The sequence below is a fragment of the Plecotus auritus genome (assembly GCF_963455305.1).
Source record: "Plecotus auritus genome assembly, chromosome: 1".
Lineage (NCBI taxonomy): Eukaryota > Metazoa > Chordata > Mammalia > Chiroptera > Vespertilionidae > Plecotus > Plecotus auritus.
Genome location: NC_137770.1, coordinates 9,091,987 through 9,117,530, shown reverse-complemented (window position 1 = coordinate 9,117,530; position 25,544 = coordinate 9,091,987). Strand labels below are relative to the sequence as shown.

The following is a 25,544-nucleotide window of genomic DNA, read 5'->3' as shown; positions in this document are numbered from 1 at the left end:
GAGGCGGTTAGCACTGCAGTCGGAGGAAACCCTGCAGAGGGCAGCGAGCGGGAATCAGCAGCCGGAAAAATGGGGCGGCGTCAGAGGACTGCAATCTCAGAGGCTGCGTCTCAGGGAGTGGGAGGGGGCCCTGGGCATCGGTCTGAGAATCAACTCAAGCACCACTTTCTCCCTTCGTCCTCCTTCAAGCCTACAACCAGGGGGTGATAGCAGGAGCGGCAGCAGCCACCTTATGACAATGAGGGGGTGTGCTGGAGACAGTAGAACAACAAGAAAATCCAGCCCGAGCCAGTTTGGCTCAGTGGGTAGAGCTGCGGACTGTAGGGTCCTGGGTTCAATTCCAGTCAAGGGCACATGCCTGGATTGCAGGCTCCATCCCCGGTTGGGGGCGTGCAAGAGGCAGCCCATCAATGATTCCCATCATTGATGTTTTTATCTCTCTCTCCCTCTCCCTGCCTCTCTGAAATCAATACAAATATATTTAAAAAAAAAAAAAAAGGAAATCCAGGAACATCTGACATTGTGGGTCCATCCTAGCTATCCTGGAGTGCCTGTTTCAGGGGGCCATTTTACAGGAGAGAAAGGGTCCCTGCTACTTTCCATAATCCACTTTCATTTTGAGCCTCCACGTTAGGCAACGTGTGCAAATCCTAACCGAGTCCGAAGTCACCTCACACACACAAACCGGAACTCAGAGAACTCATTCTGGAAAAAATGACTGGAGGTGCCCCAGCCGATGAGGACGACACAGACGCGGTGGCTGGTCGCCGAGGGGTGCGGAGGCCGTACCTTCGCCAGGGTGTTGCGGGATGCAGTGATGCCCTCCAAGATCAGCTTCACCTTCCCGGACAGAGGCTTCTGGGCGCCCAGCAGCATGCCAGTCTCCATCCCAAAGGCCGCCTGGGGAGAGAGGAGGGACGGGCTCAGACCTCGGGGATGGGAGGACCGAAGACCCAGCGCAGAGCCGGGCACCGTCCAGCTGGAGACCCGGACCCTGAGCCAAGGACTGACCTGCGTCGTGTCATAGACTCCTTACAAGGAGCCATAATTCCAACCCCGTTGAATGTGGTGAGAATCATGGCTCATCGAGTAACCACTAAACAAACCTCAACTCCTTCCTTGACGGGATGCATTGCCCCTGAGACACAGCCTTCCGTGGGTGTCCGCTCTGCACCCAGCTCCCCGGGGAATGGTTGAATGACAATGATGCTTCCCTCACGGTCCCTACACTCCAGCTGCCTGGCCTGCCTTCACCTGGGTTTGGGGCTCTCTGGGCCACGGCTGGGTCTGCCGGGGTAAACAGCCCAGCCGCTACCCCACGGGGAGCTGAGGGGCAGGTGGGCTTTGGGCTGGGAGGACGGCAGACCTCAGAGCCAGTCCTGTTTCTGCCCCTGACCAGCCTCGGCCAGTGCCCACACCTCTCGGTGTCCATTCCAGAGAATGAGCTAGTAGCTCCGGTCTCACGCTGGGTTGTTTTGAATAGTTAAGGAGATACAAAGCACTCGGCCCAGAGAAGGGGCCTCTGGCATGGGGGAGCAGCAGGGAGAGGCAGAAAGCAAGGAAGGGGAAGAGGGAGGGAAGAGGAGCCCTCTGCCCCGGGGTGGGGGTGGGGGGTAGGGGGCCGTCCACCCCTCACCTTGGCCAGGATGTCCATGGTGGTGCAGGTCAGCATCTCCTGCATGGACACTGGGGTCTGCCCATCCGCCTTGGCCTCCAGGATCTCCACCAGCTGCTCCGCTTTCTCGTTGAATGTTTCCATCAAGCTGACCAAGGAGCTGGGGAAACAGCACACCCATCAGCGGCCACGGGGACCAGCCCAGGGCTCCTGCGGGGGGCCACTGTGCGGAGTGGAAGTGGGGGCCCCTCCCAGCCTCCTGGCCTCCCTGTGAGGCACAGCTCCCGGGCTTGGGTTCCAGTAATCACACAAGCCCTGGGGTTTCACATGCCCCTCCACTCAGATGCCGCTGTCCCTTTGCCTAGTCCCCATGGTCCCACGGGTCCTCGTTCTGAACTGGGCCCCTCAACTCTGACCTCAAGGTGATGTGGCCGTGTAGAAACTCCACAGGGAAGAAAGGGAGGAAAGGCTTCTGGGGTCTCCAGAATCCATGAGTTTCCCCACCAGCCTCTCCACTGGCACTGCCCTGCCCCGGGCTGCCATCTGCAGCCTGGCTTTGCCATCCCATTCCCTGCCCGTGAGCAATCACAGTGCCAGACCCCACATGGACATGAGTCCGCAGAGCCAGGGATCCCAACACACAGTGCCCCCTGCCCCGGGACGGCTAGCCGGCTCATCTGGCAGGCCTCGAGCTTAGAAAGACGTGTGGAAGGATGCACTCCAAACTCACAAAAATGGCACCCCGGAAAGGGGGGAGGGGGGGACTGCCACCTGGCACATTACACATTTCTGATTTTTTACTAACAGAAAACGCTGCTTTTGAAATTAAAAGTGCTTTTTAATGTTAACTATCTGGGTAAAGGAGATAGAGCCCTAACCGGTTTGGCTCAGTGGATAGAGTGTTGGCCTGCGGACTCAAGGGTCCCGGGTTCGATTCCGGTCAAGGGCATGTACCTTGGTTGCAGGCACATCCCCAGTAGGGAGTGTGCAGGAGGCAGCTGATCGATGTTTCTCTCTCATCGATGTTTCTAACTCTCTATCCCTCTCCCTTCCTCTCTGTAAAAAATCAATAAAATATATTTTAAAAAGCTTATTTAAAAAAAAAAAAGGAGATAGGGGTGTTCTTTCTCCTATTCTTATTCTTAAAACATATCTAGAAATGTGAAGTTTCCAAATACAAAGATTTTTAAAACATGAAAAAGAAAAAAATGGGAGAAGAGAAAAAGGATCCATTTTTTTAATTAGGAAAGAAAATCCGCTCTTTGCCGCCCATCCACCAGCCCTGCCCTGGCTTCCCTGCTCCGGTGCAGGCCCAGCATCCTCCTACGGCTGCTGCCTGCCCCCCGCCCATGCTGGCTGCAGTCTTATCCGCTGTGGCCCAGGCCAGACAGAAAGCACCATTCTGATGGGGTCCTTCTCCTAAAACACTTGGAAGCACCCTGTCGCTCTTAGGAGGGAGGCAAAAATCCTCACCTGGACCAGGAGGCAGACTCTGTCCCCTGCCCACTTCCACCTGTAGCATTGCCTTCCTGGGACCACGGCCTTTTAGCTGCTCCAAAGCACAATGATCCTTCCCACCTCAGGGCCTTTGCACATGCTGTCTTTTCTGCCTGGAGCTCTCCTCCCTGGCACCGTCCATCCCCAAGCCCGTTCCCACCTATGCCTGTCCACCCTCCAGATGGACACCCAGGATAGCAGTTCCATATCCTCATTTTGATAACTATACGGTAGTCATGTGAGAGATAGTCCTTGTTCTTAGGAAATACACACAGAAATATTTAAGGGAAGGGATCACGCTGCCCCCAACTTACTCTCAAATGGTTAAAAAACATGCACTATAATAAATAATGTGAACAATGCACACACAGAGAGAACTGTAAGCATGTTTATGTTTACACACAGAGAAGAAACGATAAACAGAGGTGATTTAAATAAAAAGCAAAAAGTGAATCTGGGTAAAGGTCACACGGGAGTTCCTTAGACGATCTTGGCAGTTTTTCTGCAAATTCGAAGTTACATCAAAGTAATTGATTAACCTTCCTCAAAAGGTTAAACACAGACTTGCCACGTGACCCAGCAGCCTCACTCCTAGGGATTCACCCAAGAAAAACGGAAACGAACGTCTACCCAACAACTTGCACTAATACATGAATGCTCAAGCAGCATGATTCACAAAAGCCAAAAAGCGGAAACAGCCCAAGTGTCCGTCAGCTGGGGAGGGCGGATGAGCCAGCGCGGTCCATGGACACAAGGGACCAGTCCTTGGCAATAAAAAGGAATGCGTTTCTGGTGCATCACGCGGCATGAATGGATCTCGTGATGCTGCGTGAAAGAAGCCAGACACAAAGACCACACGTGTGTGAGTCCACTTATAGGAAGAGTCCAGACTATGAAAATCCAGAGACAGAAAGCAGGTGAGTGGTGGCCGGGAGCTGCGGGCACAGAGGGGAAATGGGGGTGACGGCTTGGGGGCATGGGTGACGAAAACGTTCTAAACGTGACTATGGTGATGGCTGTACACGTTTTGAATACACTAAAAACCATTAAGTTGTACCCTGTAAATGGGTGGATTATATGGTACGTGAATTGTATCTGAAGGTGAGTTACTTAAAAAAATAAAATGTTACCCCAAAATGAAAACTCTAATAAAATAAAAAGCCCAGATGAGAGCGATGAGGCCTGTGCCGGGGGAGCTCCTGGGGACAGGGACCCCCACACGTCTAGACGTCCTTGTCACAACCCTGATATCCGCAAACCAACAGGGGCCTCTCTCGGCCTCACGCCCCACTGACCGGCCTCCTCCCTCCGTCCCTTCTGCCTGGATGAGCACCTCCCCTTCCCCTGCCCAGCAGCCCAGCAGCCCAGCACCGCCCTGCACCGCCCAGCAGCCCAGCAGCCCAGCAGCCCAGCAGCCCAGCACCGCCCAGCAGCCCAGCAGCCCAGCAGCCCAGCAGCCCAGCACCGCCCAGCAGCCCAGCAGCCCAGCACCGCCCTGCCCAGCCAGGACCCACGCTGCCCGGCGGGCCACGCTCACCTGCGGCTGAAGGCCAGGTCCATGACTCTCCGCTGCTTGTGCCAGCGCTCGTAGTCACACTCGGACACCAAGCCTTGGCCAAACAGCCTGCGGGGCACAGACACTTGATGAGAGAAGCAGGCTGGAGGGATGGGGCCGACGGCCAGGTGGCCAGGGGGTCACCTTTGGGGCGACGACAATGTTCTGGGAGTGGACAGCGCTGATGGTTGCGCCACGCTATGAATACACCCAATGCACTGAATTGTGCCTCTAACGGGGTTAACAGGGTGGATTTTATGTCGGTGAATTTAACCACCATGAACAATAAGTGAACACAAAAGGAACGAGGTGATCATGTGCCCCAACCTCAGCGACCCCCACACTCCCACCTGCCACGGGAGGGGAGAGAGGAAAAGGGAGGTGCCCGTGGCGAGAGCGGTGGCCACCGGGCCTGGGGCACGTGCTCTGTGCCTGGCAGCCAGGAGCTCGGCCCCTAACGCCACCCCAAGGCTCTGGAGCCCATGAGCCCTCTACTCCCAGCCAGAGGCCTCCCCCAGGCCCTCCCTCACACCTTACCTCTCACCAAACACCGTCTGGATGGCGTGGTACATCTTGGAGTCCTTGTTGTACTTGGTGGACATCAGGAATTTCTAAACATCCCAAAAAAACAACATCAGCGCGGGCACCCGAGAGAGGACCTCGGCAGTTTTGATTCTTGTGACAACCCCTCTCTGCCCCCAGATAACTACCTGGAGCCGAGCCTGCTATGGCGTGAGCGCTTCACACACCGGGCCTCACCTGACCCTCTGGAGCAAGAGCATCCCGTTCAGGGATGAGGAAAACGGGGCACAGAGGGGTGAAGCAATTGTCCTGTGGCCACACAGCTGGAGAGCAATGTTGGGGGGTTTCCTCACTCCAGTACCCATACCTTGCCACCTTCCAGAGTGGCCAGAACAAAGAAGGACATGGCTGCTCTGAACCCTGGAGGGAGAGTGTCTGGGACGTAGGAGAGACACTCGGCACAGACACGGGGTTGTTGCTGCCAACCCAGCCGTGGCAATCTCAGGAGGCTTCCTGGAGGAGGCTCAGCTTCCTCACCAAGCGCTGCATGGTGCAATGGTAACAGTAGCTAACAGCTCTTTTTAAAAAATTCTTTATTGTTTGAAGTATGACATACGAATCCCTTTTCCCCCATTGACCTCTCCTCGCTCATTCCCACCTCCACTCCAACACATGCTCTCACCTGGCCCTACTGACTGTGTCCATGGGTTATGCTTATATGCATGCCTACAAGTCCTTTGGTTGATCTCTCACCCTCCACGCCCCCCGTCTCTCTCCCCCACCCCGCCACCGCCGCCTTCCCCCTGAAGTTGGATGGATTGTTCGATGCTTCAATGTCTCTGGATCTATTTTAGTTCATCAGTTTATGGGGATCATTATATCCCACATATTAGTGAGATCATGTGACATTTATTTTTCTCTGCCTGGCTTATTTCGCTTAGCATCATGCTCTCCAGGTCCATCCATGCTGCTGCAAATGGTAAGAGCTCCTTCCTTTTTTACAAGGGCGATGTAGCCCAGGGGCTAACAGCTCGGAGCCAGCGGGCCTGAATTTGAATATGGGCTCAACATCCGCACTCTTGCTTTTGCTAACAACCCTATGACCCTGGGCAAGTCAGTCCCCTCCTTTGGCCCTCAGTTTCCTCATCTTACAAGATGGGGGGAAAGAGAGTGCCTGCCTGGTGGGGCTGCTTGAAGAATAAATTGGTTCCACATGACAGGGATGAGAATGGTGCCCGGCACCCAGCAGGTGCTCTGTAAATGCCAGGTGCGCATCAGCACCTGGAGATCATTCAATGCCCAGTCAACCCTAAGACGTGGGTGGTACTGCTACGCTCATTTACATCGAGATGAAGAAACCTGGGATTTAAAACTGGCCTGAGATCACACACACAGTAAATGGCCATAGGCTTTGGATCCAGACGATTGGCTGCGGGGGTGGGGAGAGATGACCTTGGTCCAGGCAGGGGAAGCAGAGTCACTGGTGCATCCGCAGAGGGCGGGGAGTGGGGGGGCTGGAGGGGCCCTCCCTGGGGACGCTGAGCTTTATTCTGGGGTGCTGGGAAACGGGAGGTGACATTTCTGCTGCTCATCCGCCCTGGGGGTGCTGGTTTCTGTGAGATTTGCTCCCGGGGAAAAGTGAATATCACACAGATCAGGTAAACATTAAAAAGATAATAAGTAGCCCTAGCTAGTTTGGCTCAGTGGATAGAGCGTCAGCCCTCGGACTGAAGGGTCCAGGGTTCGATTCCAGTCAAGGGCATGTACCTTGGTTCCAGGTTCCCGGCCCTGGTCAGGGTGTGGTGCATGCAGGAGGCAACCTCTCTGTCTCTCTCTCTCCCTTCCACTCTCTCTAAAAATCCATGGAAAAAATATCCTCAGGTGAGAATGAACAACAACAAAAAAGGTAAATAAATATTGCGGACAACTTTATACCAATAGTTTCAACAATTTAAAAGAAATAGACAAATTCCTTGAAAGACACCAAACTAAGAAAAAAAATAGAAAATCTGGATGGTCATATAGCAATGAAAGAAATTGAATGTATAATTAAGACAAAATAACACTTCTCTAAAAATAATGCCAGGCCCAATGGCTTCACCAGTGGATTCTATCAAACATTAAAGGAAGAAATAACACCACTCTTACACAAGCTCTTTCAGAAAAAAAGTGGAACGGGAACATTTCCTAACTCATCTTCTGAGGCCGATTAAACTGATACCAAAACCAGACAAAGATCGTATAAGAAAAGAATCAAGATAGAAACAAAAATTCTTAATGAAAGATGAGCAGATTGTATCCATGTACCCAGGAGCAAACTGAATCATGACCAGGAATTCAGCGTTGGTTTAACACTCGACTGTTTACCAATGTATTTCATTATATTAATATATATCTTTCAACTTATTTTCTCATTGAGCATCATGAAGGTTTTTGTGTATGGCTGTTGGTAGTATGCTTTTAAACATCTTAAACCCGTCGTCGGCAAACTGCGGCTCGCGAGCCACATGCGGCTCTTTGGCCCCTTGAGTGTGGCTCTTCCACAAAATACCACGGCCTGGGCGAGTCTATTTTGAAGAAGTGGCGTTAGAAGAAGTTTAAGTTTAAAAAATTTGGCTCTCAAAAGAAATTTCAATCGTTGTACTGTTGATATTTGGCTCTGTTGACTAATGAGTTTGCCGACCTCTGTCTTAAACTATGTCTGTATTTGAAATTAAACTTTTTAAAATAAAGTTACTTTTGCCCAGCCAGTGTGGCTCAGTGGTTGAGCATTGACCTATGAACCAGGAGGTTGTGGTTCAATTCCCAGTCAGGGCACACGTCTAGATTGTGGGCTCCATCCCCAGGGTGGGGCGTGCAGGAGGCAGCTGATCAAAGATTCTCTCTCTCCCTCTCCCTTCCTCTCTGAAATCAATAAAAATATATTTTAAAGTTATTTTTATCATCTTGTTAGAGGCACTGTAATAGTTCAGCTTGTCTCCTGATCTGAACCCTAAGCTGTTTTTATCCCTCTTTGTGTCACCCTCCATGCAGAGAATCACCCCACCCATCACCTGCGTGAATAACAGCACCATCATTTACTGAGCAATTGCTGTGGGCCAGGCGTGGCCTAGGTAACTCATGTACATCATGTCAGTCCCCTTCTCACAAGCCCTGTAAGAGAGGTATCGTCCCTGTGTCATAGACAAGGAAACGGAGGCCCCGAGCGAGAGGTAACTTGTCCGGGTCCCACAGCCATTTGGTGGCAGGGCCCAGGGTTGAGCCCAGTTCCACTGACTCCCAAGCAGATGACCGGATGGCCGCTCTTCATAAATACCTGCAGGGCAGACACCATCCTGCACCCGTTACAGACCTCTCAGTGGCCCGTGTCCATTTCCTCAGCTCTAAAATGGGGACTGATCAGAGTTCCTACCCCTGTGAGATCTAGTCTATATATATAAAAAGCCAGCAAGCAGAACGCCGGAACCACCGGTCCAGTCACTATGATGCCCGATCAGGGAGCGGGGCTGGCCAGCTAATCTCCTGCAGCCCTTCCCCGGGCTGGCCCTGCCCCCGATGGGCCCCCACCACCCTGATCAGCCAGTGGTCACTCCCCCCGGCCAGCTCCACCCCGATCAGCCCCCACTCCAATCAGGGGCAGGGCCAGCTGGCCAATGACCCATGGCCCCTCCCCTGGCCCAGCCACGCCCCCAATCGGCCCCCCACCCCAATCAGGGGTGGGGCCTGTTGGCCAGTCGCCCACAGTCCCTCCTCCCAGCCAGCCCAGGCTTGATTGGGCCCCGATTGGGGCAGGCTGGCCGGTTAACCTCCCATTGTCTCCTCCTCCCCACAGGCCCAGCCCCAATCTGCTGATTGGGGCGGGACTGGGTGGACCCCACCTGTGCACGAATTTGTGCACTGGGCCTCTAGTGGGGTAATAATTGGGAAGTACCTAGAAAAGCACACGGCCCGCGGCAAACACGGTTAAGTGTCCTTTGACCCTTATTTGTTAAATAAATCGATCAATATTTAATTTGCATCACAGCCCTGAGAGAGAGAGGTTAGTTATAGTCTCACCTCACCAACGAAGGCACTGAGGCTGAGAGGTGAACTAACCAAACATGTGTGCACCAAAGCGGTCCAACAGCCAAGTCCCCCTCACTGCCCACGTCCAACAGCCCTGCCTTTAGGAGACCACCAAGTGGTGGGGGATTAGAAAGAAGCCATTGCCTTTGGATCCTCGGGAAACCAGCCCCAATAGGTGTGACTCTGGAACATTCCTCCCATAGTCCCCAAGGCCAAGTGTCACACACCCAGCCACGGGCAGGAGAGGCCCCTCCCCATGGAAACCACTCTGTTTCCTACCTTGACCGACTCCGGGCTCGTGACGATGACCGAGGTTTTGTGGAAGACATTGACCCGCACAACAGGCCCATACTTCTTAGCCCTGGAAACCGAAGTGACCCAGAGGAGGCTGTCAACTACCGGAGACGTGAGTATCACCCGCCCAGGCCCAGCTGGAGAAACAGGGTGTCCCCTCCCAGGAGGGGGCTCACCGTGGGCTTGGGGCCCAGGCTCCGTCCTGGGGCGGACTCACTACGGTGTCACATCTCCCAGTGAGTCTCAGTTTCCACATTCATGAAATGGGTTGCTACACTCCTCCTTTGCCCCAAAGGTTGTACTGGGAACCAAGCATATCAGGTCTCCGAAAATGCTTTGAAAAGTATAAAGCACCACCCCAAACAATGACTCTTATCCAGCCATGCCCCACACCCAGGCTATAGATGAGGAAACTGAGGCTCAAACAAGTTCTGACGGCTGGTCTGAGGTCATGAGATTGCCCTTCCAACCAGCCTGATGTGCCTCTCCATCCAGGGAGGACCTGCTGGCGGTGGGAGGGACCTGGGCAGGGGAGCAGGGAGTGTGTGTGCTGGACTGGGCTGGCCCTATAGGACCTGGACTGGAATAAGGGCAATGAATGACAAGATAGGACCCACCAGTCCAAAAACACATCTTGGAGCACGCGGCCACAAGCTTCATCCTTTTTCCAAAAGTAGGGAAGGTGTCCTAGGAGGAAACTAGAAGAAATGAGAAACATTATGATCACTGGACGTCACCATTAAAGAGTGCTCCCTTACCCACAGGGCCCTGGGAGGTCGGCGTTGTTAGACATACTTCCTGGATGGGAGGACTGAGGCATGAGGAGATACGGTACTGGCTTGGAGTCACCAGGCAGGATGCAAACCTGAGTCTGACCGACTCCAGAGGCCTCCTTGGAGAGGTGATGGAGAGAAATAAAACCATCTCCCTGGTGCGGGTCAGGGGTGGGCACTCAGTGACATTGTGTGGAATGACCTTGAGACATGCATCGAACACTTCCCGTAGGTTGGGTGCTATGCTAAGCCTCACCCCGTCTGACCGCCCCGCACCACCTAAAGGCAGGGCAGTGGAGGCTGGACAGGTGAGGTCACCTGCCCACAGCTGTGTGGCTGGCACCAGGGCTCCCCATCGTCCTTACCACCAGGAGATGGATGGGTCACGCTAATCCTGCACAGTGATCACCCAATCACAGGCAAGCCTTTTGATGTCACCTGGAGGCCCGTTCCAAGGGACTCATGACCTCCTGTCTCCTCTAGGACCCTTCTCCAGTCAAGTTCACTTACTACAGCATCCAGACAATAAAGCTGCAATTGGGATTTTCTGGGTCAGTGAACTCCTTCTCCTGGGGGAAGACAGGAGACACGCAAATATGGACGTAAATAGGAATTCAGAGAGTGATGGGAGAAAAATCCGGGTGGGGGTAAGGAGAGCTGGGGCTGGATGTGGGGTGGCCGTTTTATACAGGCGGGAGGGGGGGACCATCCCTCTAGGAAGGTGTCACGTGAACTGTAAGAAGTAAGGGACTAAGCCAAGCAGGTATCTGGGGGAAGAGCATTTGAGGCAGAGGAATGGCAGGTGCAAAGGTCCTGAGGTGGAAGTGTGCTTGGTATGTTCAAGGAAGGCAGTGTAGGAGAAACCAAGATGGCGGCATAGGTAAACACCTAAACTGCTGCCTCGCACAACAATTTCAAAACTACAACTAAAAGACAAAACAGACATCATCCAGAACCACAGCAAGGCTGGCTGAGTGGAAATTCTACAACTAGAAGGAAAGAGAAAAGCACACTGAGACTCAGAGGAGCTGCAGGAGGCAGAGGTACGGAGACGCGTGCGCGGAGAGGACTGGCAACTGAGTGTGCGGCTGGCTTTCTCAAGCAGGAGGGAGACAAAAGCTCCCGACTGCGCTGAACTCCAATTCCAGGTGAGACTCTGGGGACCCAGACTCATTCGGGGAGAAACTGGACTGTCTGGCAGCGGGCGGAACTCAAGGATGGCTTTCTCTCAGAGGTGCTTACAGCGATTACCACGGGACACTGAAACACAGGGGCCTATTAGGGCAGGGATGATGGGAAACCAATGTCTGCTCTGCCCTGAGACTTCGCCCCATTCAAGCTGAGCACAGAGGTTTTTGCAAGTCTTCTCCCATAAGGGTGTCTCCAGCACAGAAGTTCTCCCATTGTAGACACAGCAGGTCCTCACAGCCAAATGGCCTGGAGGTCAATTCCTCCCAGTGATACCAACAACAATCAAGGCTTAACTACAACAAGGCTGTGCACACAGCCCACAAAGGGGTGCACCAAGAGTGTCCACCTCAGGTAACTGGGGAGGCTGAGCCACTGGGCCCTATAGGACACCTAGCACACAAAGCCACTCTATCAACTCAGGGAAGCAGCCAAAATGCGGAGACAAAGAAAAAGGTCACAAATGACAGAAATGAAGGAAAGCAAACAACTGGATATAGAGTTTAAAACCACAGTTATAAGGTTTTTCAAGAATTTCCTAGAAAAGGCTGATAAATTTAGTGAGACCCTTGAGGATATGAAAAAGGACCAACTAGAAATTAAGCATACACTGACTGAAATAAAAAATATTATACAGAGACCTAACAGCAGACTAGAGGACCGCAAGAATCAAGTCAAAGAGTTGAAATACAAAGAAGCAAAAAACACCCAACCGGAAAAGCGAAAAGAAAAAAAAATCCAAAAATATGAAGATAGTGTAAGGAGCCTCTGGGACAACTTAAAGCGTACCAACATCAGAATTATGGGGGTGCCAGAAGAAGAGAGAGAGCAAGATACTGAAAACCTATTTGAAGAAATAATGACCGAAAACTTCCCCCACCTGGTGAAAAAAATAGACTTACAAGTCCAGGAAGCGCACAGAACCCCAAACAAAAGGAATCCAAAGAGGACCACACCAAGACACATCATAATTAAAATGCCAAGAGCAAAAGACAAAGAGAGAATATTAAAAGCAGCAAGAGAAAAACAGTTAATTACCTACAAGGGAGCACCCATAAGATTGTCAGCTGATTTCTCAACAGAAGCTATGCAGGCCAGATGGGAGTGGCAAGACATATTCAAAGTGATGAATAGCAAGAACCTACAACCAAGATTACTCTACCCAGCAAAGCTATCATTCAGAATTGAAGGGCAGATAAAGAGCTTCACAGATAAGAAAAAGCTAAAGGAGTTCACCACCACCAAACCAGTATTATATGAAATGCTGAAAAGTATTTAAGAAGAGGAAGAAGAAGAAAAAGGTAAAGATAAAAATTATGAACAACAAATACATATCTATCAACAAGTGAATCTAAAAATCAAGTGAATAAAAAATCTGAGGAACAGAATAAACTGGTGAATATAATAGAATCAGGGGCATAGAAAGGGAGTGGACTGACAATTCTCGGGGGGAAAGGGGTGTGGGGGTGCAGGAAGAGACTGGACAAAAATCGTACACCTATGGATGAGGTCAGTGGGGGGGGTGGTAAGGGCAGAGGGTGGGGTGGGAACCGGGTGGAGGGGAGCTATGGGGGAAAAAAGAGGAACAATTGTAATAATCTGAACAATAAAGATTTATTAAATTTAAAAAAAAAAAAAAAGGAAGGCAGTGTGGCTAGAGCAGGGTGCATAAGGGAACCAAGATCCAGGGTGGGGTCACCAAGATGGGGCGGCTATGGACGGCCTTGTGGGCTACTGTCCACACTTTGGCTTTGCCCTCAGTGAAGGCTTTTGAGCAAAGCACAGACAGGACCTGGGTTTTAAATGTATTGTGCTGGAGGGAAGGGGCGAGGAGGGCTCAGGGGTAGAGGCAGGGGCCCCGGGAAAGGGCTGTGAGAGGTGATGAAGGCTCAGACAGGTGGAGGTGAGAAGTAACCCGATTCTGAGTGAAGGTGAAGCCAGGAGCCCAACCACGTGGGTGTGCTGAGTGACAGGGGTCAGGGAAGACCCTGGGCCGCTGGGAGCAGGTGGAGCTGCATTCACTGAGGGGAGCAGCCCTGAGAGGGAGCAGCAGACCCCTCATTGCCCCCTGCCGTGTGGTGCAGGTGTGCCGGCTTCCGAAGGCCAAGCCCCCCCCCCCCCCCGCCCCCGGCTCTGGGGCCCTGCCGGCAGGAGGGGCAGGCGGAAGCTCCAGCTCCACACCCCCCAGAGCAGCCTCCGCCCACCGGGGGACCCTGGCCCTCCACCTCGGGGCAGCGCTGAGGTTCCAGGCTCCCAGGGGGTTGCACTCGCTTTCACCCAGAGCCCCAGGGACAGGCCGCAAAGGGACAGCCTGCCAGGGAGGCTGAGCAGGAGGCACAGGAGACCCAGGGCGAAGGGCTGGGTCCTTTGAAGGGAGGCTCCGAGCAGGAGGGAGGCATCCGTCTGCCCGGGGCTGTGGAGGGGCCAGGCCAGCTAGGGCCCAGCCGGACCCTGGAGGAGCGCCATGGAGGTCACTGGGACCTTGACCAAAGCAGGTGGGGTGGAGAGGTGGGGCCAGAGCTGATGGGGCGGTGGGTTCCAGAGAGAACAGGAGGGAACAATGGGGGCCCAAAGACAGGCAGGCTGCAGTGGGGGGTGCAGGGACGGGGCGCTGCAGGAGGGAATGAGAGTGGGAAGAAAGGGGTTGGTTTTTAACAGCATATTATATAAAAATGGGAAGGATGCAGAGGAGAAGGAAGCTGATGGCGCAGGGGAGGGGCAGTGGGGGCAGAGTTGCTGAGCAGCGAGGGCAGCTGGCCTTGGCCAGGGGCCCCGGGTCCCAGCGGGAAGGGGAGGGCGAGCGGCCCGCTGCCGGCAGAGGGGTGGCTGTGGCAGCACAGCCCTGAAAAGAAGTTCTCTCGCTGATCCATTTGCTCCGGGAAGTGGGAGGCAAGAAGAAAGGCTGCGGGTGCGGGTGGAGGGGCGGAGGGGGCGTGCAGGGACTGCAGAGCGGCAGGGAGGCTGGAGGCAGGCAGCAGACGCCCGCCCCGGGAGGAAGGGAGGGGGAGCTGAGCCCCACCTGAAGTGAGGACTTGAACTTATCCCGCTCCACCTGCAGAAAGGTGGACCGTGGACACCACGCACCACTGGCTGTATTTCCAGAATTATCCAGTATCCACGGTCACGCCCCAAAGCTGCTCCTTTTCAGGAACGCGTTCCGTTTTGAGTGAGAACAGCCTGTAACTCCTCACGCCCCCAGGCTACTCTGAGATCCTGCGCCCTAACCCCTGGGGTCCATGCCCCTGGGGAGGAAGGCGAGGGACACCTTGAGAAGGTCAGGGGCACAGAGTGGCTGTCCACGGCCAGGCAAGGAAGGGAACTAAAGCCTATTCCCTCCAGCCCCTGCAGGGGGCGCTGGGGAGGCAAAGGCAGGGCCAGAAGATGGGTTAGAAATGAGTAGGTAAGGGACCAGAGGATGAGCGGATGGTAGAACACTGGGACTGGGAGGGGCAGCAGAAGCCCACCTGGCATGCCCTGTGGTGGACTGGAAGGGGCAGGGCAGCCCAGGAGAGAGGGGAGGGCAAAACCCCCCTCCTGGCTGGTCCCCAGGGCATGTAGTTCCCTGAAACACTGTGGCGTGCACAGTGGGGAACCCGTTTCCTGTGGGCAGAGAAGCGGTGACCGTCACTGGAGCAGAGGTCACCTGGAGAGCCCCCTGTGAGAGCACCCAGAGGGTGGCAGAATGGGCCACCTTCTAGGAGTGAGGGGCCGTGGTGGTGCCTTGTGCCAGAAGGATGGGTGGGGGGGGGGGAGTGCTCAGCTGGGCACCCAAAGTCCAGCAGTGGGTCACCATCACCAGGAAGCACCCGGCCACTTGTTGAACAGCCCCTACCCCCAGCAACTTGGCAAGCAGGAGTGGGAGGAGAGAACCAGCATCGCCCGGGAGTCAAACTTGAAGACCTTATGGCAAAAGAAATAAAACACTGGGACAGTGAGACTTTTCATTGTCAAGTTCACGCCCCCTCCCCCCCCCCCCCAGCTACCAGGAGAGTGGGGGCTGATGAGGAGTTTAGAGCAGTGACAGAAATCAGGAAGCTAAATGTGCTTGTGTGGGATCTGAACACGGAGCCTGAGTTTTCAGCCACCACGTGGATTGGTGTTTGTAATAAGAACACAGAGGCGGGGCACTCAGGGAGGGCAACCTGGAGGAGAGGGCATCTTGGCGACTCCTGCAGAATAAGGAGGATAAAGGGTTGGTGTGCAGGAGCCCAGCAGCTGCCTCTTTGCAGGGGAGAGCCGTCCTTGCCTGCCAGCTGGCCAAACTCTGAGGCATGGAGGGGCAATGGCCACCCCTGGAGACTCAATACATTGATTGCTTGCCAGTCACGGGCTAGGGATCCCGGCTTTGGATGCCAAAGCACCTGATTTGTGCTAGAAGAGGTTTCAGAACTTTCACTGAGTGCAGTTTTATATTTGGTCACCAACCAACTCTTAATCCAAAATCTCTTGCCTATGCCCTATGCGGCTCACCTCCTGGAACAGAGCCCAACCATAATTACATTCAGCCTCCTCCCGCTCCTCTGCCCACCGCCCACCACACACAACTGTGAGATCTGGGGGGAGAATTCAGACCTAAAAAGGAAAGAAATGGGGACACACGCTACTCCATGGTGACCCTTGAAAACATGCTAAGTGCGAGAAGCCAGACACCCAAGGCCACATAGCGTATGACCCCATGTACATGCAATGTCCAGAGCAAGCAAACCTGTAAAGACAGAAAGCAGATGAGTAGTTGCCTAGCGCTGGGGGTCGGGATGAGATGAGGGACAGCTCATTGGTGTGGGGTTTCTTTTAGGGCTGATGAAACACTAGTGCTGATGGTACAGTTTAGAAGGGCAAATTATATGGCATGCAGAATTTTATTTTTAAAAATGCAATGACGGGGGTGGGAGTGGGGTTGGAGGGGGGGGTTGTAGGGAGAGGAGCAGAGAGAGGCTTGACTTAAGAGCCTGACCGGGTCTGCAATGCTGGAAGCACTTGGGTTCCAGAGAAAGCCAGCCATGATGAGATCGATCAGAACAAATGATTTGAAAACTTGCCAGGTGATCGCGCCCCTAACAGAACTCTCAGGGGATCTCCACCAGCCACCTTGAATCAGTTGTTTATCAAGTGCCTACTATGCGAATACCAGACACTGCTGAGCTAGGTGTGGGGCACACAGCAGCGAACGAGACAGACACAGGCCCATGGGCGAGACGGACACTTAACAAGAGGTGGCACAAATACTTAATTACCCAGTTGCCATTAGGGTCACTTAGCGTGTATAAAATGAATAGAATATATTTAAGCATGGAAGCAGGTAAGGCCTCCCTGAGGAGTTAGCATTTAAGTCAAGTCTGGAGAGCTGGGAAGAAACATGGAATGAAAGAACAGAGCTGCTACAGAAGTGGAAAAGGGTCAGGAAGACCCCAAGGTGGGAGAGGGCGCCTGTGAGGACAGAGCCCGCAGGGAGACACACCAGCCACAGAGATCTTCCCAAACCCACCAAGCAGGAATTCAGGCTTCTAACACCAGGATCTGGCTTGTGCTGGAAGTGGGTGCCTTCCAGAATGTTCGGGTCCTGAGGTTTTAAAAAGTGTGTCTAATACTGTTGGTTATTCACTCATTCAACAAATATTTATTGAGGATCCTCGATGTGCCCGGTGCTGGGGATACACAAGCAACACGGCATCCCTGCCCTCCCGGGCTCACATTCTGAAGGGGAAGACAGTCAACAGGTGAGCAGTCAACAGGTGAACAGAAGGTTAACTTCACGGGAATGGCCCCATCAGGAGCCTGGGGCTAGTGGACTTTAAACAGAGCGGATGGGGAACTAGCAAGAAGGGATCAGCTGGGGAATGGGGGTGAGGGCTGCCTGGGGGCAGCAGTGAGTAGCAAGGGGGAAGAGAACCTCACAGGCAGGTTCTGACAGCTCAGCAGGGGCCTTGCTGGCCAGGGACTGGGCTTCCTTTAGAATCAGACTTAGTTCTAAGCGATGGGAAGCCTTTGGAGCAGAGAATTGACACATGTGATTTAAGCTTCCGAAAGGTAAGCTTCTTGTGGGGGGAGGGGAGTTGGGGGGATGGGGGGGCCAAGGATGGAATGGAAGTACCAAGGAGAAGACGAACAGGATATACCAGGACAGAAATACAAAAGCGAATGTGACCAAAGTAACAGTGTGTTCCAATCCTGGTTGAGTGACCCCGGCCAAGTCACCAAAGTTAAGAGCGCTCACTTGAGAGCCCGGCTGATCTGGGTTGCAATCTAGGCTTAAGCTCATCGATGGTGTGACCTTGGGCAGGTGACTTTGCCTCTGCGCGCCTCAGTCTCCTCGTCTGAACGATGGGGTAATAATAGTGCCTACCTAACAGGGTTGTCGCTGCCATCACGTTTGTGGGGCCCAGCCGAGCGCGGTGGTCGCCAAGCAGCTGCGGCGACTGAGTAATTCGTTACTAAGAATAGTTAGCGCCCCTCTCCCCGCCGCAGTATCCAAGCCGCCGCCGCGCGCTAAGGCAAAGCTGACCCTTGGCCTCGACTCCGATTCAGGCTTGGATGCGGTCCCCCGACCCCCTATTCGAGCGCCCCTTCCAGGCCCCCGCCCCCACCTCCCGCTCACCTGGGCCGCGGCGGCCCGGGGATGTGCTCGTAGCGGCTGCGAGCGCGGTGCACGAAGGTGCAGCAGAGGCCGAAGGCGACCAGGACGGCGCTGCCGAGCAGCAGCAGCAGCCCAGGGCTCATGGCTCCCGGTCAGGCCAGGCCAGGGTCAAGGCCGGGCACGGAGGGGGCGGGAGGCCGCGAGCCGACTCAGCTGTCAGCGCCGAGCGCCGCCTCGGCCCCAGGCCCGGCGCGACCTAGCACCGCCCCCACCACTCGGCTCCGCCCCCGCCGGCTCCGACCCCTCCCAGGGCGCTAGGTCCCCACCAACCACTTCTCCGATTCCAGCTCCACTCTCGGGGTCCGCCCCCGATCTGCCCCGCCCCTCCTTAAGCTCCGCCCCAACCTCAATAAAAGTCCAGTGTAGGCCCCGCCCGTAACATGTGGTCTTCGCCAATCACAACTCCGCTTCTGGCTCAGACCGCAGGCCCCGCCCCTCCCCGCCTCTCCAGGCTCCGCCCTCAGCCCTCAAGCTCTACTCCGAGAAGCTCCGCCCAGAACGCGTTGTCCCTGGCAACCTGGTTCCGCGGAGCTTGCTATCTGGAGGGGCTCTACCTCCTGCTGGTTCAGCTTTCTTTGACGCCTCCAAATAGCATTTCTCCGCGTGCGCGGTCCTAGGTCCCTTCATTTTTCCCTAAAACCTTCCTGAAAACCCCAGCCCACTGTCCAAATTTCTGTATTACACCAACTGTTCCCAGCCCTCTCCCTGGAAATCTCAGCCCCCAAAACTGGTTTCCCCTGTCCAGCCTGTCCACGTCGAGTGCCCTTGGTCTCCCAGCCGGGCTCTTGAGACAAGTGACCAGCAACCCGGGGACACAGGGAGGCCTGTGTCTGCTAATGAAGAGCGCACGAGGCTGCTCTCCAGGAATCTCGGGCGCTTCTGGAACCTCCCAGATCCAAGGAAGCCGCGTCAGAGGCGTTGACACCGGTCCCAAGGAGCTGGAGTCGGAGTGGCTGAAAATCTGGGTACGGAAGGTCGGTGTGGCCAAAGGGTATTCTTGAACCATAATGACCAAGACTTCCCTCCCTTTTATAACCTGCTTCTCCGTATCCATATGTCTGGATATGACAGAAGATGCCAGCTCTGAGCTTGTTAGTTCCCAATTCTACACTCAGGGCCCCCCAGAAAGAAAGCAATGGATGCGAAGGGCCAGGTGTGCCCACGCCTAGTCCAGATAAAGATCCTCCGGGTTGGTGAGGGGGCGCCCAAAGACAAATGCTGCTGGGTTTCTGAGGAGAGGACATGTCCCCTGCCCACTCGTGGACCAGTCCAGGGGAGGTTTGGGGACTGGAGAACAGTCCCCATTAGGAACAGGACTATCAGGGGTGTAGGGGCTGCGGGGTGACAGACAGCGCCAAGCTTTAGATCTGGGTCCAGCTCATAAGAGACAGGATTTCTGCCCCGGGGACAACAGCCAGGGCATCCTTCCTGGAGCGGGGAACAGGAACAACCTCCCCATAGGGCCAGTAGATGGCGCGCCCCCGTGTGGCGGTGAGAAGCAGCCGCAGGCGCATACAGGAGACCTCTGGCTGCCCAGGCTGCAGGGGCCCAGGGAGGCGGAGAGGTCGCAGCCCAGAAGCAGCTGATGCGAATACCAGACACTGCTGTGCTAAGTGTGGGGCACACAGCAGCGAACGAGACAGACACAGGCCCAACTCTAGGAGTTGGAGGCAGTTTGAAGGGAGGACCCCGAACAATTGTTCTTTGAGGGCAAGGAGGGCAGGGCCAGGTCCTGAACTGCTGAGGCCACAGTCTGGGTCCCATATGAGGCAGGCATGGAGCAGCCTCAGCATACAAGTGGGAGTGGGAGCCTATACAGCTAGAACTAATGAGATGAGTGGGTGTTCCTGAATATTCTCTGCTGCATAGGTCAACACCAGTGACTTCTGGGTCAATGTGACCGTGGCTCAATCTGGCATTTCTGTCAACAGAGCGCTCCTGTCCCTGCTGGGGCGAGTCAGCAGTGTCCCCTCCCCCTAGCCGCCTCATCCTCATCTTCATCGTCATCCTCATCCTCATCCTCATCCTCTCAGCGCTCCTGTGATTGGGTGGGGAATAATGAGCCGGCCGGCAGCACAGGGAGCTACCAGCAGAGGGCGCCGCTGGGAAGCACGTGGCCAATCACCTGGCTCTCCTGCTCCCCCTCCCCCTCCTCTAGAGCCGTGGGGAACCTCTCTGGCCCTCCAGGAAATCATTTGGTCACATGTGACTATCGAGCACTTGAAGCATAAGTAGTCCAAACTGAGATGGGCTGTGTGTGTAAAATACACAACAGATCCCATCAATGTAATACAAAAGGAATGTAAATCTCATTGATATTTTTATATTGGTTACCTGTTAAAATGATAATTTCTGAATATGTTGGGTGAAATGGAAGTTATTATTAAAATTCATGTCACCTGTTTTTCACTTTTATCATAGGGCTACCAGGAAATCTGAAATTACCTATGTGGCTCACATTACGTTTCTGTTGGACAGCAGTGGCATAGGCAATGGTTCTCAAAGTGTGGCCCCAGCGTGCACATCAGCATCACCCAGGGTCCCAATGCGAATTCTCAGCCCCACCAACACTGACGGGGTCAAAACCTCTGATAGGACTTGGCAGCTTGTGTTTTAACCAGCCCTGCAGGTGATCCTGCTTAAATTTGAGAATCAGCAACTTGACCCAATGACCCCACTTCTAGGAATATATCCTAAGAACCCCGAAACAACAATCAGAAAGAATGTATGCACCCCTACGTCCATAGCAGCACGATTTACAATAGCTAAGATCTGGAAACAGCCCAAATGCCCATCAGGAGATGAGTGGGTAAGAAAGCTCTGGTACATTTATGCCATGGAATACTATGCAGCAGTAAAAAAGAAGAAACTCTTACCCTTTGAGACAGCGTGGAGGAACCTGGGGAGTATCATGCTAAGTGAAATAAGTCAGTCAGAGAAAGACAAGTATCGCATGATCTCATTCATATGTGGAATCTAAGTAACAAAATAAACTGATGAACAACAGAGTGGATCCAGAGACATGGAAGCAAGGAACAGGGTGCAGAATCTCAGAGGGAAGGCGGGGGAGGGTGTGTGAGTGGGAGGTAATCAACCAAAGACCTTGTATGCATATATGCATAACAACAGGGTGGTGAAGGCCTGGGGTAGGGGGCAGGGGCGGGCTGGAGAGGGCCAATGGGGGGAAAAGGGGACATATGTAATACTTTCAACAGTAAAGATTTATAAAAACAGAAACAAAAAAACAAAAACTTATTCTCTGGAGTATTTGAGGTCTTGCTCCCCAGCATATTCTCTACAAAAATATCTCTACAAGAAAAATAAAAAAGAATCACCAGTATAGATGATGCCGTAAAGGAAGTGGTTTCCCAGCAGGCATTGTGGAGGGAGCTGCAGGCAGAAGAAAGAGGTAGCTCTGAAGAGGACGCTCAGTTGAGTGGCCTGGCAGGGGACAGGTACCCCAGGGAGGGGAAGGGGGGCTTGGTTCAAAACTGCCTCACCCTCTGAAGGTGGGACCCAAGACCAGTTAGTTACATAGCCATGTTGGGGGTCCACCCCCTTGTCTAGAAAAGAGAGACGGTGATATCAAGGGTGCCTTTGTGAGGATTAAATGAGCCGGCACACCCGAGGAACCTGGCGTTTAGTAAGTGTTCAATAAATGCTAGTTCTTAGCAAGGGGGTGCCCTAACTGGTTTGGCTCAGTGGATAGAGCATCGGCCTGCGGACTGAAAGGTCCCAGGTTCGATTCCGGTCAAGGGCATGTACCTTGGTTGCGGGCACATCCCCAGTAGGGGGTGTGCAGAAGGCAGCTGATCGATGTTTCTCTCTCATCAATGTTTCTAACTCTATCCCTCTCCCTTCCTCTCTGTAAAAAATCAATAAAATAAAAATATATTTGAAAAAAAAAGGGGGTGAGGAGATGGATGTCCCCTCAAGAAGACACAAGTTCTACATGTTAGCGTGAAGAGGCTCATCTTCCTGCCATTTTAAGTATTTGTCCCAGGTCATTCTGTTGTGGTCCCTCCACGTGGGTTAGCCCTCCCCACCCTGTTGTGCAGGGGCCAGCTGCCGGCATGGGCACCACCAGCCTGGTATTTAGCTTTCTGTCCAGGAAGCAACCTGGAATGAGCTGGGCATGTTTGCAAATGTTACCTCATTTTTCTTCCAATAATCCTGCTGATTACCTCTGTGTTCCAATGAGGCTCAGAGAGGTTAAGCGACCTCCCCAACATCACACAGCCAAGGCTGGGACTCCGGAATCCAGCCTCGCAAACATTCGCAAGGTGTGAACACAGGGATGCCTTGGGGAACTGAGGTTGCCCACTAGCAGGACAGAGGGCCTTTCCTATTGTCAGAGAAGAAGGTGGCTACTCGAGGCCCTGGCCCAGCTGGGGCTTGCCAGAGAGTTACAGGTGAACGAGGAACAAGCGAGGCGCAGCCAGGGCCCTGGGATGGGGTTACTTGAGGCTGACTCTGTAGATGCAGTACTGGGCCCAGGGCCACACCTGGGGCATCCCTGCAGCACTGGGCTTCAGAACTAAGCTGTGTGACGCTGGCAGAGGCAGCCTCTCTCTGGGTCAGGTTCTGAGCGATCACTCTAGCCGCTGTGGGAAGACCGGATTAGAAGGGCTGAGGGCAGGGGCCTGGAGGGAGCAGGTCTATAGACTATCTCCCCATCCAAGACTATATCCCCTCCTCAGAGACCCTGAAGGACGCTAAGCAGGATGGAAGTCCCTGGGAACAGTCACTTGTGAATACTTCTAAGGTGGCCAGCTGCAGGCGAGGGAGGGAAAGGAGCACTGGACAGGGAGTCCACACCAGCTCTGCCCTCCCTGGACTTGTCCCCATCCGCACAATGACAGGGCCTGATGACCAGGGACAGTGAATTCAATGCTCTTGCGGCAACAGAGCGTGACAGCCCACGGCCAGGCCTGCAGAGCCTGCCTGCCCAGGTTTAACGCTGGCTGTGTGACACTTGGCAGGTAACTCAGCCTCCACATCTGTAAATGGGGTGTGTGTGACTGTAGCACCTGCCTCACAGAGTTACGGTGAGGTGCGGTGAACACGCAGTACAATATACAGGTGATGTATTATAGAACGGTATACCTGAAACCTATATCATTTTATGAAGCAATGTCACTCTAAGAAATTCAACAAAAATTTTTAAAATTTGTATTAAAAAAAAAAAAGATGAGGATTAAATGAGTGAATAAGAGGAGCAGTGCCTCACATGTAGTAAGTGCTCACCCAATGTCAGCCGTCCACGCTGTTAGCGCTGTTTAGGGGCAGTGAGTCTGTTGTCAACTTCCTTCTCAGGAGTCCGCAGCCTAAGCCTTGTTTGGGGCCTGGGGGAGGGGCCTGGTAGGCTGAGGCCAGCGCTGTCCAGAGGAGTGGAGAAGCCTGGACTCCCCAGTTACCCCAGCAACAGCAGTGACGCTCAAGGCCCCAGCTGAGGGCTGGACCACTCCTCCCCACCACCTGGGGAGGTGCTGAGATGCTCTCCATCACTTCTGCCCCACCTCCCGGGCCCCACCTGTGGCCTCGCAGCCTCCAGGCTGTGAAATGAAGAGGGGAGCTGGGCAGCGCGGGGAGGGCATGGAGGAGCCCAGGAAGAGGAGGCAGAGGCTGCTGCAACCCACCCCCTGACTCTGGGTCAGAGGGACCCACAGCTCTGTCCCTCTGATGGGCAGGCCAGGGTGCTGCCTGCTCTGAGAGCCTGGAGGGCCACCCCAGCTTCCTGGGCTCTGGTCTCGGCTCGGCCTTCACAGCCACAGGCTCTCACAGCCTCCAGGCCCGCGCTCCCCTCTGCACAGCAAGGAGTTTGGCTGGACAGACAGGGGGGCCCTCCCAGCTCCTGACACTGCTCAGAATTCCCGGGCGTCCTGGGAAGGCACCCAGCCGCACCTTTCTGGGCACAGCCTCGCGCTCTTGGGAGTGCGGTGGCCAGGGCGCCGGCAGGCCCTGGGGCTACGCTGCTTGGGTTCAAGTTTGGTTTCTTCCCGCCCCGCCTGGGTGCCCCCATTTAAGATGTTTAGCCTCTGTGCACCTTAGTTGCTGTGCAGTCTCGCAGTGGTGACCAGCCGCGGTGACACGCTGTGGTGGGGCTGATGGAGGTTTCCACCAGGGGCTCAACGGGGCCGACACGCCGCAAGGGCCGGGCCCAGGACACCCGCTCCGGGCAGAGGTAGGAGTCGGAGGGGTGGCCCTGCAGCCCGGACTCTACACTCGGAGCCGGTTCCTGGGCCGCCACACGGCCCCCAGTGCCCACTCCGCTCTCACTGCCCAGTGGCCATCTGTCCCTGACCCCCATCCGAGGCCGGGCCAGCCGTACCTGACGCCCCTCCACCGGCCTGGCACGAGCCAGGGCCAAGGCCGTCCGTGGTCAAAGAGACTCAGAGAGAGGCTGCAGGCTCAGCCCCATCCCAACAGCCCGGCAGGCGGGGGCAAAGAGAAGAGGCAGGAAGGGGTTGTACAGTCACGTGTCTGCACGGCCCCTGGTGACAAAGCATCAGTAGACTCACTGGGCCACAGCCCTGGGCGCCCCTTCACCCTTGTGGGGCTGGAGGGAAGGGAGGGTTCACTGAGCAGGGCTGGGTTTGGAGACCACACAGGGGGCCCCACAGGCCCGGATGCAGCCTTGAAGGTGAGTGGAGGAGCCTGGAGTCCCCCACTCACCTGGGACCTGGGTACTGGGAGTGGCTGGTGGCTTCTGTCCTGAGGAGCAGGGCAGAGTCAAGCCTTAGGGATGGCTGTCCCAGTACACACACACACCCCGCCCCCCCGCCCCACGCCCCCGCAAAGCATCCACAGGGGCCCAATGTAATGAAGAGGTCCAAGGTGACTAGGAGGCTTCTCCCAGGGTCACCCAGTGCCCCCCAGCCAGCCAGCCCTCCCGAAGCCCTGCTTCCCCTCAGGCAGCCTGACCCTCACTGGGGCAGCCATGATGCCTTCCCGCTCTCTGTAGCGCCTCTGACTGCCGGGCCACACATTCCTCAGCTGCTCTGGGGCCTTCTGCTCCAGCCCTGGTCCCCTCCCCCGGTCCACCAGCGGTGCCTCTGTTAACACAGCCAGGGGCCATGTCTGTCCTTCAAGGGTGGCTGCCCTCAGTGCTCAGGGTCCCAAAGCCAGACGGAGTTCATGCTGCTGCTCAGAGGTAAGAAAAGACCAGGACCACCCTGACAGGGCCCGGGGCCCCAGCACACATGGGACACGTGAGCTGGGACACACACAGAGAACACGGTGCACCGTGCACACCTCAGTGAGGGCCGCAGTTCAGATGCGCCGCCCTCTACACCACACCCATGGCCACCTGCACCCTCCACTCGGTACACGCCCCAGGCACACACAGGCGGAGGGCCCTGCCAGGCTCCCACCCGAGGCAGGACAGCCGGGCCTGACCCA

General features: G+C 54.8%; 1 protein-coding gene across 1 annotated transcript in view; it reads right to left on the bottom strand.

Annotated features, from left to right (window-relative positions):
* The window catches only part of CYP46A1 (cytochrome P450 family 46 subfamily A member 1), a 28,846-nt gene extending 10,498 nt beyond the window's left edge, over positions 1-18,348 (bottom strand). Inside the window, exons 1-7 of the mRNA XM_080679279.1 lie at positions 18,105-18,348; positions 10,166-10,246; positions 9,534-9,615; positions 5,205-5,278; positions 4,650-4,736; positions 1,637-1,775; positions 790-900 (exon numbers count right to left, since the gene is read on the bottom strand). Of these exons, the coding sequence (XP_080535405.1) occupies positions 790-900; positions 1,637-1,775; positions 4,650-4,736; positions 5,205-5,278; positions 9,534-9,615; positions 10,166-10,246; positions 18,105-18,226 (696 nt within the window). The 5' untranslated portion in view covers positions 18,227-18,348. The remainder of the gene's footprint in view (positions 1-789; positions 901-1,636; positions 1,776-4,649; positions 4,737-5,204; positions 5,279-9,533; positions 9,616-10,165; positions 10,247-18,104) is intronic.
* Between the last annotated feature and the right edge of the window lie 7,196 nt (positions 18,349-25,544).